Source organism: Asterias amurensis, chromosome 17 (assembly GCF_032118995.1).
Source record: "Asterias amurensis chromosome 17, ASM3211899v1".
NCBI classification, from domain to species: domain Eukaryota; kingdom Metazoa; phylum Echinodermata; class Asteroidea; order Forcipulatida; family Asteriidae; genus Asterias; species Asterias amurensis.
This window is the reverse complement of record NC_092664.1, coordinates 7,351,242-7,362,701: the sequence shown is the minus strand read 5'-3', so window position 1 is coordinate 7,362,701 and position 11,460 is coordinate 7,351,242. Positions and strand designations below refer to the sequence as shown.

The 11,460-nt window shown below is 40.2% G+C and overlaps 1 protein-coding gene across 3 annotated transcripts in view; it reads left to right on the top strand.

Annotated features, from left to right (window-relative positions):
* LOC139949450 (hyalin-like) overlaps positions 1-11,460 on the top strand; it is a 29,278-nt gene that overhangs the window by 5,437 nt on the left and 12,381 nt on the right. For all 3 annotated transcript variants that reach the window (XM_071947788.1, XM_071947790.1, XM_071947789.1), the window contains exons 3-11: positions 325-552; positions 1,191-1,439; positions 3,012-3,266; positions 3,972-4,232; positions 5,765-6,013; positions 6,975-7,217; positions 8,622-8,876; positions 10,072-10,344; positions 11,093-11,208. In XM_071947788.1, the coding sequence (XP_071803889.1) occupies positions 325-552; positions 1,191-1,439; positions 3,012-3,266; positions 3,972-4,232; positions 5,765-6,013; positions 6,975-7,217; positions 8,622-8,876; positions 10,072-10,344; positions 11,093-11,208 (2,129 nt within the window). The remainder of the gene's footprint in view (positions 1-324; positions 553-1,190; positions 1,440-3,011; positions 3,267-3,971; positions 4,233-5,764; positions 6,014-6,974; positions 7,218-8,621; positions 8,877-10,071; positions 10,345-11,092; positions 11,209-11,460) is intronic.

Here is an 11,460-nt window from a genome sequence, read left to right as displayed (position 1 = left end):
AAATGCCTTGGTGCCCTTGCCCTTTCAAAAACAAAGCAATTAGGCCTGTATAGTATTGTTGTTTGTAACTGCCTCTAGCTATCGGGCAATCTCGGTTGTCTAGTTGGTATGACACTGCTTTAGAACTGCAAAGGTCGTTGGTTCAAATTCCACCCGAGTAATATGCCTTTTTGTCACAGAACTCGGGAAAGAACCGAGTATACAATGCTAACACACTGTTGTATACAGGTAAAACTAAAAATGAAGTCTTTATCCCTGATGCAAGTTTATCACCTAGTATACTGTTATTAACCTATAAATATATTCACTTGTTCTTAATTCTAGATAATGGCTCACCTACGATCACTTCCTGTCCTGGTGACATCACTGAGACTCCTGTCTCTGGCCAGAATCAAGCTGTTGTTTCTTGGACAAGTCCTGTTAGCTCAGCGACTCAAGTCAGTTCAACGAAGAACTCCGGAGACCTGTTTGATGTTGGTCGCACCACTGTCAAGTACACATTCATGAATAACGTGGTCGACTCGTTCTGTACATTTGATGTGTTTGTGAATGGTAGGTAGAGTTATGATTTAATGTGACAAAGCCATTTAGGCATTCCTAGATTTCTGCTCACATGACGATTCTTTGTTTGATTTGATGTCATTTTGTCGAGCATCTTTGTGCTAGTTATATAAAACCAAAGAGGCTTCCAAAGTGTCAGGACAATGAAGGATTTTTCAATATTAGATGTCAGAGGAAAGCAAGAACAGAAATAAACCCATGCAGTCAAGTAGGGACTAAAAAGCCAATCCAGTTGCCAGGCTCCGGTCGGAGGTGGGATTCGAACCGGGTTTTACATAGATGCCGTTCTACAGAGAGCCAGCTTATTGGAGGTCATTGGTTTGAGTCCCCCCCCCCCCCCCCCCCCTCTAGTAAATTATTTGTCTTCAGTCAAACTCAAAATAAAAAAGATATATATACAAAAATAAAATAAAAAGTAATTTATACGGAAAGGTTTGCGGTAACACCATGGAATGACTCTCTCTAAAATGAATTGGGGTAGTTCTAAAAAGAACCTTTGGTTTACAACTCATTTAGAGATAGTAATTACATGGTGTTACCTCAAACCTTTCCATATCGTGTTTCCACCATGCAAAGTTTCAAATCCAACTTAAAAAGTAATCTGTCCTTGTTTTATGTATGCCTCACAGAGCCAGCAGCTACAACTCTTGAGACCATCACATGCCCAGCCGATATTGAAATTGTCTTACCTATTGGTGTAGACTCAACACCAGTCACATGGGATGACCCAGTCTATCCCACAAACATCGGCAGTGTCACGTTAACCTGTGGTAGAACTAAAGGAGATAGTTTCTTCGTTGGAACAAACACGATCACATGTGTTGCATATTTCGAGAGCACTAAAGCTAGAATGTGCTCATTTAATGTGGTTGTTACTGGTGAGTCCTTCACTTTATGCCAACCTTGAGGTTGGCTCTTTACACCTATTTCCTAATCCCAATAAGAGTTAAGTTTCTATACCATGCTTTATCTATGAGCATCTCAGAGCGCTTCTTATAGTTTGTTTTCAGACAGGTTTTAAAGCTAATAATAATAATAATTGTGGCTTCTTATATTGCATGCATATCCGCCACTCAGTGACGCTCAAGGCGCTTATACAGTACTTTCCTGCAAGGTATTTGGGACAGTGTTTGAATTATGAGACCTCCTTTGACATAGCACCATGTAATAATTTATAAGGTGCTGTGGGGCAATATGCTGACAATCAAACCAGGAACACCAGGGGGAACCCCTTCTCTTTTCGATAAGTGCACTGGGTTCTTTTACAAGTGTTACACAACACACAGGATAAACAGCTTCAGGTCCCATCCGAAGGACAAAGTGTCTTGGTTAAGTGTCTTGCTTAAAGACAGTGGACACGATTGGTAGTTGTAAAAGACTACTCTTCACAGTTGGTCTACATGTATCTCAACATATGCATAAAATAACAAACCTGTGAAAATTTGAGCTCAAACGGTCGTCGAAGTTGCGAGATAATAATTAAAGGAAAAAAAACCTTGTCACACAAAGTTGTGTGCTTTCAGATGCTTGATTTCGAGACCTCAAATTTCGAAACGTGAGGTCTCGAAATCAAATTCCCGGAAAATTACTTCTTTCTCGAAAACTACATTCCTTCAGAGGGAGCCAATTCTCACAACATTTTATACTATCAACCTCTCCCCATTACTCATTACCAAGAAAGGTTTTATGCTAATAATTATTTTGAGTAATTACAAATAGTGTCCACTGCCTTTTAGGACACAGGTGTCATGACTGCTACTCAAACCCACACTCTCCTGGGGTGGATTTCACAAAGAGTTGGGACTAGTCCTATTCGTCCTAACTTAGGACTATCCATGCAATTTGAATATCTCCTAGGACTAGTCCTAAGTTAGGACTAGTCCTAACTCTTTGTGAAATCGACCCCTAATTATGCAGAAATTGAATCCAGTTCTCTTAACTGCTAGGCCATGACTTCCGACGAAAGTTTATGAATTATAAGACCCATTTATTTGGTGTAATTTGTTTGAACATCTGTGTTCACAAGGTGCTACGGCACATTCAGCAGCCACTGCCAGAAACACAGGGTCAAAAAAACCTCTGCACTGAACTGGGTTTGTATGTGCAGTTAACGGTTTTACGTCAAACTGCTAAGCAGTATTTCCTGCTTAAGCAGCTCTGGCGTTGACCTTAGAAGTATTTAAAAAATTAGTTTGCTCTGTGACTTCACATGAAATTTATTTCCGAGCCGTTTGGTTTTCTTTGAACAGAAACACCAGTCGATGAGAACCCAAGTATTCTAAACTGTCCGGCCAACATTAACATGTATGTGGCAAATGCAGTATTTCTGCTTAAGCAGCTCTGGCATTGGCTCTAGAAGTATAAACAATTATTTTGCTCTGTGACACAGGGTTATACTACATTTTTTCCACAGGAAACTAATTTCCGAGCCTTTGCCTTTCTTTGAACAGAAACACCAGACGATGAGAACCCAAGTATTCTAAACTGTCCGGCCAACATTAACACCTATGTGGGGAATGCAGAGACGGGTGCCATCGTGACGTGGGATACGGTGACCATCACTGATAACACCTTGACGAATCTCAATCTCGTTGGTACACACACAAACGGAGATTTCTATAATATTGGAACGTATGATGTTACCTATACTGGAACTGATGATGCTGGTAATGTGGCAACTTGTACCTTTCGGATTACTGTGCAAGGTGAGTCTATTGCTTTGTCACAACTAGGCAACTTTTACAGATATCTTGGCGGCAATTGAGCTCAGTTGGGTCAAAACTCGGGGCCCCAAAGGTCAAACTCTGAGGCCCGAAAGTCAAACTCGGGCCCTATGTCAAACTTCAGGGCCAAAAGGTCAAACTAAGGGGTCCAAAGGTCAAACTCGGAGGCCCTAAAGTCAAACTATGGGGCCCTAAGGTCAAACTAAGGTGCCCAAAAGTCAAACTCTCAAGCCCAGAGGTCATCAAAGGTCAAACGCTGGGGTTCAAAGATCAAAATTGGAGGCAAGATTACAATGCAGTGATGAGATTCTGAAACATTGATGAATTTAGAAATTTGTTCAGTATGGGAGGTGAACATACCGAAAAGCACAAATTCTTACCTGATGAATGGTATTTCCACTCGTAGTAGATGCCATCTTCTTTTAGTGAACAGTTTATTCTCCGATTGACAAAGAACTACCTGTGTGTTTTATAAAACGGATAATAATCCTTTGGATTTTTTAAAATGGCAATGATATTTTATTTGCCTTAGTGAATGGAGAACATTTCATTTTCCAACTTGTGAAAATATTATCAACTTTGCATCTTTTCTTGTGTCTATCATTTCTATGCCTTTGCTTGTTTGTTTTCTCCTAATACGCATCATGACAATAAATATTTATAATCTTTAATCTTTCCTTCCCCCAGTTGATAATCTCCCCCCAACATTTGTGGACTGTCCGGCCCAACCCTTGGTAGTTAGGGTGCCAGCAGATGAGACTACAGGGATTGTGACGTGGGTTGAACCTACTGCCACCGATAACTCTGGGCCAGTTACCCCTGTAATGACAACCAGTATTGTCAATGGGGCAACTCTCACTGCAGCAGCCCCACCTGCGGCCGTGTCGTACACCGCAACCGATAGATTTGGCAATGTAAATCAGTGTGATTTCACAGTGGATGTTGTAGGTCAGTGCAAGTCAGTGTTCTCCTATAATCCCAAAACAACAAAAAACAAAAATTTATACAGATTTCTGTTAAACTGACATGGTATAGAGATAATGTAAGAAAACTTCCATTAAAATATTACTTGCTTAGGTGCTGTAGTTTCTGAGAAATGAGGAAAACAATTTCACAAAAATATTTTTCTTCTCAGTGAGACAACAATTATTTTTATCATGTACAAGGGATTTTCATGACTCTCCTGAAAAAATTGCTTGTGTTTTTCATCTTTTTTCCCCTCAAAAACTTGACCAATGAAGCTAAAACTTTTACAGGTAAAATATACAACATACATCTTCTACAGTGAGTAGTGATATGTTTCATTTCTTTCACTATTTTCTCTTGACTCGCACAGCAGATTAAGTCAAACTTTTTACGGTTGTTAGTTCCATATTGGATCACACAAATCATGAGTATTTTCTGTGACTAGACTAGTTTTTGTCTCAACCAATTCTGTATAATACCTGTAAATATAAAGCAAATGAAAGTATTTGCCTATCAGAATAAGCTTGGCATCAGCCAAAATGATGTTTTTGCTCAGCAGAAAATTCTCCAGCGATATTTGTTACTTAAGCAGGTCATATGAAATTGGGTAATGGTTTAATGCATTAAATGCACGCATTTCCTCAAATGCGCACCACCTAGTTTACACACAGGGGACTCCCAAATAACACCCAACATGCCCAAAGTGATGAACCAAGATTGAGTGTGGTGATAATGCATGGGTTCAAGTTCAAAAATCTACTTATAATCACAAAAAGCTGCTAAGCACAACAAAATAGTGCATATATCAGAACAAGTTTACCAGCCAAATTACCATGTCTTATGTACAATTTGTGTCCGGTATTCTGCTCTTTTCTGCTGAGCAGGAAAATATTGTCTTTCTAGATTTCTAGTTTTACCAAAACACAACGATGTGTGTTAGCACTGTAAACTCCTTTCTTTCCCAAGTTTTGTAAACAAATTACAGGCATATATTTCTTCGCTGAGACTCAGACTCAGGATCTTTGCAATTCTAGAGCAGTGTCATACCAAATGGTCCACCGAGAATGCCAGATTTATAAACAGGTCCTATTAAATTAGGCAGAGTAATCTATTAAAGGGTCTATGTAACTTTTGTATGACAAAAAAACACAATGTCCACAGATTTACACTAAACTTACAGTTTGAAGATAATGATAGTAGAAAGCTTCCCTGAAAATACTACGTGCTGAGGTGCTGTAATTTTGGGGAAATGAGTAAAACAGTGTCATGAAAATAATTTTCTCCTCATGAGACGAAAATTATTTTAATCATTAACAAAAATATTTTCATGACATTGTTTTACTCATTTCTCAAAAACTGCAGCACCCCAGTAAGTAAGATTTGAAGGTAAGCTTTCCGCTATCTTTATCTTCAAACTGTGTAAGTTTAATGTAAATCTATGGACATTTTGAAAAAGTACCCAAATCCTTTAACTTTAGACAGGCCCCTCATTTACGAACTGATTTCTTTTGCAGTTGATCAGAGGCCATCGTACACTGGATGTCCCGCTAATATGGTGGTGGATGCAGAGCAAGGGGTTAACTATGCTAACGTCACTTGGGTAGAGCCGTTCGCTACTGATGATCTAGATGTTAACTTATTGAGTCTTACCAAATCACATGAACCTGGGCAGGATCTAGACGTTGGCGTCTATATTGTGGAGTATACAGCCACTGATGAAGCCACGAATGTTGCCACTTGCACGTTTACAGTCACAGTGAGGGGTGAGTTTTTTTTTAATCTGCAGTAGAACAATGCAAATCATTCATGTTAAAGGAACATTTCAGAAGAACAAAATGGTGAGATCACAGATTTACATAAAACTTACACGGTCTAACGATGATGATGATGATGAAAGTAGAAAACATCCCTTGCAATACTTCTGTCTGAAATGTTTATATTTTATCTGTTCATTAGAAATAAAAAAAAACTAATTGGAGTTTATCGCACGGTGATTATTCAACTTTGTTTTAATCGGTGTCATGCAAAATGTCTAATCAGTTTGTTGCTATGTTCTCGTGGCCCAGATGGCTGATTGATCTCAAACGTCTGCAGGTTTGTCAGTTTAAGTATATTTCGGATTACAGTGGGTGCGGTCGATTAGCCTTCCCGGGTCGAACCCGTTGTGCTCATCTGTGTGGTGTATTTTTTTTCCCAGGACGAATATGGGCAGATAATTACCCCATGTTCGTCCTGGAAAAGTTGCATATATTTTTCTCCAGGACGACTTTCTGCAGACAATTACCCTTGTTCTTCCTGGAAAAAAATCACTCGCCCTTTTCGGGGTGACGTCAGTGCACCTCGGGCCAGCCCCAAGTGACCTGATCCACAACCGAAAGCTGTTGTATTGTTGAATTGATTTTACATTTATATGTGTTAATTAGTATTACATTTCCAATGTTCTTTTCATGGTTGTAAACTACTTCAAACTAAAATAATGGAAGAAACAAAATCTCCCCACTGTAAAGCTCCATAAGGTTAGGACCATAATGGTCCGCGAAGTTTGAATACATGCAAGACTTGCACAGTCTATAGGAGTGTACTATGTGGTTTGAGTGAATCAGATTGACCCAAACCTTCAGTTATATAACATTAAGTCCATCATATCTCACCATGGCTTACTGTAGCTACAACATTTTCATGATTTAACATTTGTTATATCGCTCTATTTTCTCCTGCCAACAGATCAGCAAAACCCTGTTATCGGCCCATGCCCAACAGCCATTACCCTCGACCTTGCCCAATCACAGACCTCGGCAGACGTCACATGGACAAATCCTACTGGGACAGATAATTCTGGAGCTACACCTACAATTACTAGTGATCAGCCCCAAGGATCATACACTGCTGGGGATTACACAGTAATAGTAACAGCGACTGATCCCTCTGGGAATGTAGATACCTGCACATTCTCTATCCGAATAAATCGTGAGTATTGACCCCCTTGCACGCCCGTCACACGCGGCGACTCATGCCACGCTCACCATGTTGGTGGGCAGTTAGGTTTACGTGTATTAACGCCGCGTCACCTAAAATGCACACTTCACTGCATAATGCACGGCATAGAGTTATTATATGAAAACGCACAGTGAAATTGCCCACCAGTATGGCGCATTCAAGATTTTTCTGATGATGACGTCAGGTGAAATGGGTCAATAGAACTTGATTGTTTTTTGTTTTTTTATCCAGGCCTGATACTTCACGGAGGCAACAAAGGCTACTGCCTCAATGCCCCCTGGTCATTGCCTTAGGGGCCTTGAAATGCTTTAGTAGAAATTTACAATTTCCTCATTGGGTGCCCTTACCAAGGTAAAAATTCCTTGGTGCCCTTGCCCTATCAAAATTGAAGCATACAGGCCTTGGCGCGCCAGTGTCACGCCGAACCAATAATAGGAGCGACTCGAGGCATTCCCAAATAAATTTTGGTTTTAAACAGACGAACTTAACATAACATTTATATTAGCTTCAAAAAGTACCACCCCTGGAGGACCATATTTCAATCCCTTAACCATCTCAGCTTCTGGGGAGTAGACAGCCAGGGGTCGATTTCACAAAGAGTTAGGACAAGTCCTAATTTAGGACTAGTCCTAATTTAGGACTAGTCCTAGGAGATATGAAAAACTTAAGGCTAGTTTATAGTTAGGACGAGTATCTCGAGATAAGACGAGTCTTAACTCTATGTGAAATCCACCCCTGTGCTGCCAAGTATGTCGGGCATTAAGCTAAATCAATCACAAGAACCATCTCTGCCCCCACAGGTGCCCATTTACCCCTAGGTGAAGAGTAGCAATAAAAGTAAAGTATCTTGCTCAAGTGCCATGACTCACACACTGATGACTCGGCAACCAGACCTCGGGTCTGGTTCACTAAGCCGCTCAACCTTTTACAGCTGGGTGATTCTCTCTAAAAATAAAAGTTTTAAAGGCACAGGACACCTTAAGTAATTGTCAAAGAGCAGTCTTCTCACTTTTGTATCTCAACATATGCACAAAATAACAAATCTGTGAAAATTTGAACTCAATTAGTCGTCCAAGTTGAGATATATAATGGAAGAAAAAACACCCTTGTCACAGGAAGTTGTGTGCTTTTTTTTTGGGACCTCAAAATCCAAGGTCTCGAAATCAAATTCAAATATTTTAGTGGAAAAATACTTCTTTCTGGAAAACCACGCTACTTCAGAGGGAGCTGTTTCTCACAATGTTTTATACCGTATCAACAGCTCTCCATTGCTTACCAAGTAAATTTTTATTCTAACAATTAGTTTGAGTAATTACCAATAGTGTCCAGTACCTCTAAATATCTAAATGATAACTTTGTTTGTTTTGATGACAGCTTATGTACCAGATAACTCAATACCGACATGGAGCAGCTGCCCATTAAGTACAACAATAAATACAGACAGTGGAGTTGGGACAGCGACCCACTCTTGGACTGTTCCGGTACCATCAGATGATCGTGGCGTTGTGACACCTTTCAATTCCCACGATTCACCGTTTGATTTCCCGATCGGTCCTACTAATGTTGTGTATAGGGCCACAGATGCTGCTGGTAATGTTGGAGAGTGTACATTCACTGTTACTGTTACAGGTTAGCTTCATGTTATTTCATTTATATGTTAATTTGCGGGGAAAAAAGACCAATAGTACTTGAATTAACGGACATGTATTTCAATAAAGATGTACAAAACAGGTGCAACAAAAACTAATCAACTTGAGTCCCTAACCTTTGACCTGTTTATGGTGTGGTGCAAATACTTGTTGTAATACCCTTGGTTGTTTTTAAGTCGTATAGAAAGAATTGATCAACCCACGGCACCCACATCATTATTCCAATCCATTAGGCTCCGCCCTGGATGCACGTGTGAGCAAGAACAAGTGGGCCTCTCCAATGCCTTTCTGCATAACTCTGCCGCGCGCACCAAGCATATGCGCACACATGTCGGACCTTATTTGTGGGACCTTCGTTGCGTTGTTATTGGTCAATACGCAATGGGGCGGAGCTTAATGGAGCTGTCTATTGCCTGTAGGTGAAAGGGCCTGCTTGTGCTCTGGTGCGATGTACTAAGTTCCAATACAACTTTACTTTTTCCACATATAAAATAACTGAGGAAAATTAGCATGCCCCTTCATTGAAGGCAGCTCTTTGGATTTGGGCCCTGACCCCATGGTTAAACACGCTTGAAATCTCATCTACGAAGTACAGGAAAATATTGACACTTCATTGCTGCATCCTTCAGATTGGATGTACAGCCATAGCTCTGAGTTGTTGTACAATGCCTGAAAAGAGCCCAGTTATAAAGTCATAAAGGGAAGGGGTTCACCCCGTGGCCCAATTTCATAGAGCTGCTAAGCACAAAGATTTGCTTAGCACGAAGTTTCTTCCTTGATAATTATAGGATTACCAACCAAATTTCCACAGGATTTTCAGGATAAGCAAACAACAGCTGAATACCAGTATCAGGCAATATGCAACAAATGGAGATTGGGTTGGTAATCCTGTTTTTATCAAGGAAGAAATGTCATGCTAAGCACATAATTGTGCTTAGCAGCTCTATGAAATTGGGCCCAGGTCTGATCAGCATCATACAGCACCTTGTAAACCATTAGGCCTCAAACTTCAAAAACGTAGCTATACACATATCTTGCTGGAAAGAAAACATTGACGGTTTGATACGCCCCTTGGGGTGTGATAAAGCGCCTTATAAGAAGTACCTATTCATCAACTAGTGGATGAATTGGCCAGTAACTGTGCAGTAATGTGATTCTCTCGTTAAAAATTGCAGATAATCAGGCTCCAGTGTGGACACCAAACACAGGCTGTGGAACAACTGTCACTCACTATGTCCTTCCTGGGCGCACTGACCCTGTGAAGGTCATCATTACGGATCCAGTTGCTACAGACAACTCTGGCATAGCTCCTACAATCACTGCAATGCAAGATAACTCAGCGACACCAACTTTTTTTTCTGTTGGAAGTACACCTGTAACTTATACAGCAATGGATGGATCTTCTAATGCCATCTCAAGCTGTATCATTACTGTGAACGTGATTCGAGGTAAATTAATAAAATTCCACTTGATCAAAATTTGTGTTGGTCTGTAAGATATCTAGGCCCTGGAATCCCAAGAGGCCACGGAGACCAAGTCCACTGTTACACCTTGGTGTTAGCAGAGTCTTTCTCCAAAGGCTATTTATTTTTACATTTCGAAAGGCTATTTATTTTTACATTTCATGTCATGCATTTTGTTGAGCGTCTTGACTGTGTAACTGCCTGACGGAACTGTGTGCTGCGCTATATAAGAAGCAACTATTATTATTAGAGAGGTTTCACAAGCGTACAGATACAGATACAGATATATGATAACCGTATCCATTCATGTCAGCCGCGTGTTGGATTTTGTTTCGCAATTTATAGGTATGTTTCACTTGAGTGTGCTCGCATTCATCATGAGTGTTTTTCTGACAAGCAAGACCGATAGAGACCCTGTGTTTTATACACTGCATTTTCTCATCGTTTTGCTTGCAATGACTAACAATTTTCTATCTATATCATGCACAACACCAGTGAAAGCAATTCCGTGGGAAATGTTTTTGATCTGGGACAAAAATACAACTAAAAGTCTGCAAAACAGTATCCATTTTTCTCAAGGTGTATGAGCTCCCGTAGATCAACACTAGATCAAACTGGATATTTTGATAAGTGGGGAAAACTAACGAAGGTTTTTCAGATAAAAGTCTGAAACTTCTCATTCCTGAAATGCATATTTTATGATATTGACTTTCTTATTGATTTCTTGTTGTAGCCACATCAACATGGTCTCCACAAGGCAGTATTACTTTTACCAGGATCAGAGGAACGGCAAGTGGCTCGATCACCAGTGCTGGGTCTGCTCGGCTACTCAATGAGTTAACTAGTGATGTAAGTTGCAGAATTTCTGAAATCAAGAGTTCGAGCCAACTCTCTGGAACCAATTACCACAGACTTTAAGATCCCTACTAACAGTTGATGCTTTCAAACGCAAGAGCACCTGATTCAAACTCTGGTGTTTCTGATCAGCAGAGTGTGGGTTCGAATCCAAGTTGCGACACCTGTGTCCTTAAGCATTACACTTAAACATAACACTTTGTCCTTCGGCTGTGACGTAAAGCTGTTTGTCCCATATTTTGTGTA